At 42.4% G+C, this 1,521-nt stretch overlaps 1 protein-coding gene across 1 annotated transcript in view; it reads right to left on the reverse strand.

The window, feature by feature from the left end:
* The window catches only part of LOC103582847 (neuroblastoma breakpoint family member 6-like protein), a gene marked incomplete at its 3' end in the record, with an annotated part of 7,709 nt that extends 6,847 nt beyond the window's left edge, over positions 1 to 862 (reverse strand). Inside the window, exon 1 of the mRNA XM_008564326.1 lies at positions 685 to 862. Within this exon, the coding sequence (XP_008562548.1) occupies positions 685 to 862 (178 nt within the window). The remainder of the gene's footprint in view (positions 1 to 684) is intronic.
* Positions 863 to 1,521: the final 659 nt, after the last annotated feature.

The following is a 1,521-nucleotide window of genomic DNA, read 5'->3' on the forward strand; positions in this document are numbered from 1 at the left end:
TTTGGCCACATGTCTCATAGCCCAGATCTTGTAGGTCCACCTGGACTTGCTTGCTGTCTGCAAAGTTCATATTCAGGGAGAGATGGAAAGGGCATTACAGAGTCTCTGAGTCTAACCAGAGGGTGAGGAATGGCTTCTTTGAACTTATGTGGGAAGACTCTTGCTCCAGGCATCAGGACTTCCCTCTGTGTCTGTTCCTGACGTTCTCACCTCCAGATATCTATGACTCAGTTGGGGATAGATAGCTTTAAGCTCCTTTAAGGCAGATAGAGTGTGGTATTACTTCTTTCTCCCCTAGTGCAGCTGACACTGTGCTTTGCAAATGGGTACTCAGTGTTTGCAATGAATTTTGAGATATTGAAGCGATGGTGATGTTATATGTTTGTAGAAGCTGATACATAATATTCCTGAGAGGGAAAAGGCACTTTAGTGCCTGAGCCACGATTTCAGTCCCTATTCCTCTTGACACACTCTCTCCGTGTAGAGTTCACTCCTTTATGCCTCAGTTTTTCCATCCTCTGAAAATTGAGGGTAAAATACCCACTTCTACCTTTCTAGGAGTATGGTCAGGATGAAATTTCTTGTAATGAAGGAGAGAAAGGAATAAAGTCTGGAGAGTGTTTAGTTTCTCAGAGGAAAGATGATCATTTATCATTTTAGTGACCATGACCCTGTAGTACTTACTGTAGTTTTGCAGGTGGTTGGCCAGGGAGTAAGCAGTAGCTTGGGATATTAGGTATTTCTCTGTGAGGTCTCGGAAGTTCTGTTTGCTTTTTTGTAGCTGGGAGCACAGGTACTGGTTGGTTTCCAGGATGCTCATTTCTGCCCTGGGACCAGAGATTGTGGTGACAGGTACTGCCATGCTGAAGCTTATGGTGGATATAGAGCCAGAGCCTGTGGACAGGAAATCCAAACAAATAATAAATTAGAAACAAGTGAATGGATTATGGTAATGGTTGCACTACTTGGTGAATTAATATAAACATCATTGAGGTGTACAATTATAATGCGTAAATTTTATAGTATGTAAATTATTCCTCAACAAAATTTTTTTACATGAAAAAAAAGAGGATTTAAACAGGTCTAAAGAATGTAAATTTGATTTATAACTTACTTTTTGGATAAACTTTGTCAGCATCTCACGACTCTGAGAATCCTTAACTCCAAAAATAAAGCACAAGATACCTAAGCTCAGAGTCTAAGGCACTGCCTGTAGCAGTGGGAATGCCAGAGGTAGAGTGGGCCCACCATGGCAGGTAACAGTCTGTAGTCTCGATAATAGAATTAGAAGGTGGAGGGTGTCATGGAATCCTAGAAGTCCATGCCTCCCAGTGGTCTAGGCCAGGCTGATACACATGGCAGCTTGGTTTCTTTTCAAGGTCACCACTGGCGGGGATCATCCCATCACCAGCCCCTCTCAGTATCTTGTGACAATACCACAGACCCATCTTTTCTAAAAGCTATGCATATTTTCTTTCTTTCTTTTTTCTGGCAGCTGGCCAGCACAGGGATTCAAACACG

Source organism: Galeopterus variegatus, unplaced genomic scaffold, assembly GCF_000696425.1.
Source record: "Galeopterus variegatus unplaced genomic scaffold, G_variegatus-3.0.2 Scaffold18152, whole genome shotgun sequence".
NCBI lineage: Eukaryota > Metazoa > Chordata > Mammalia > Dermoptera > Cynocephalidae > Galeopterus > Galeopterus variegatus.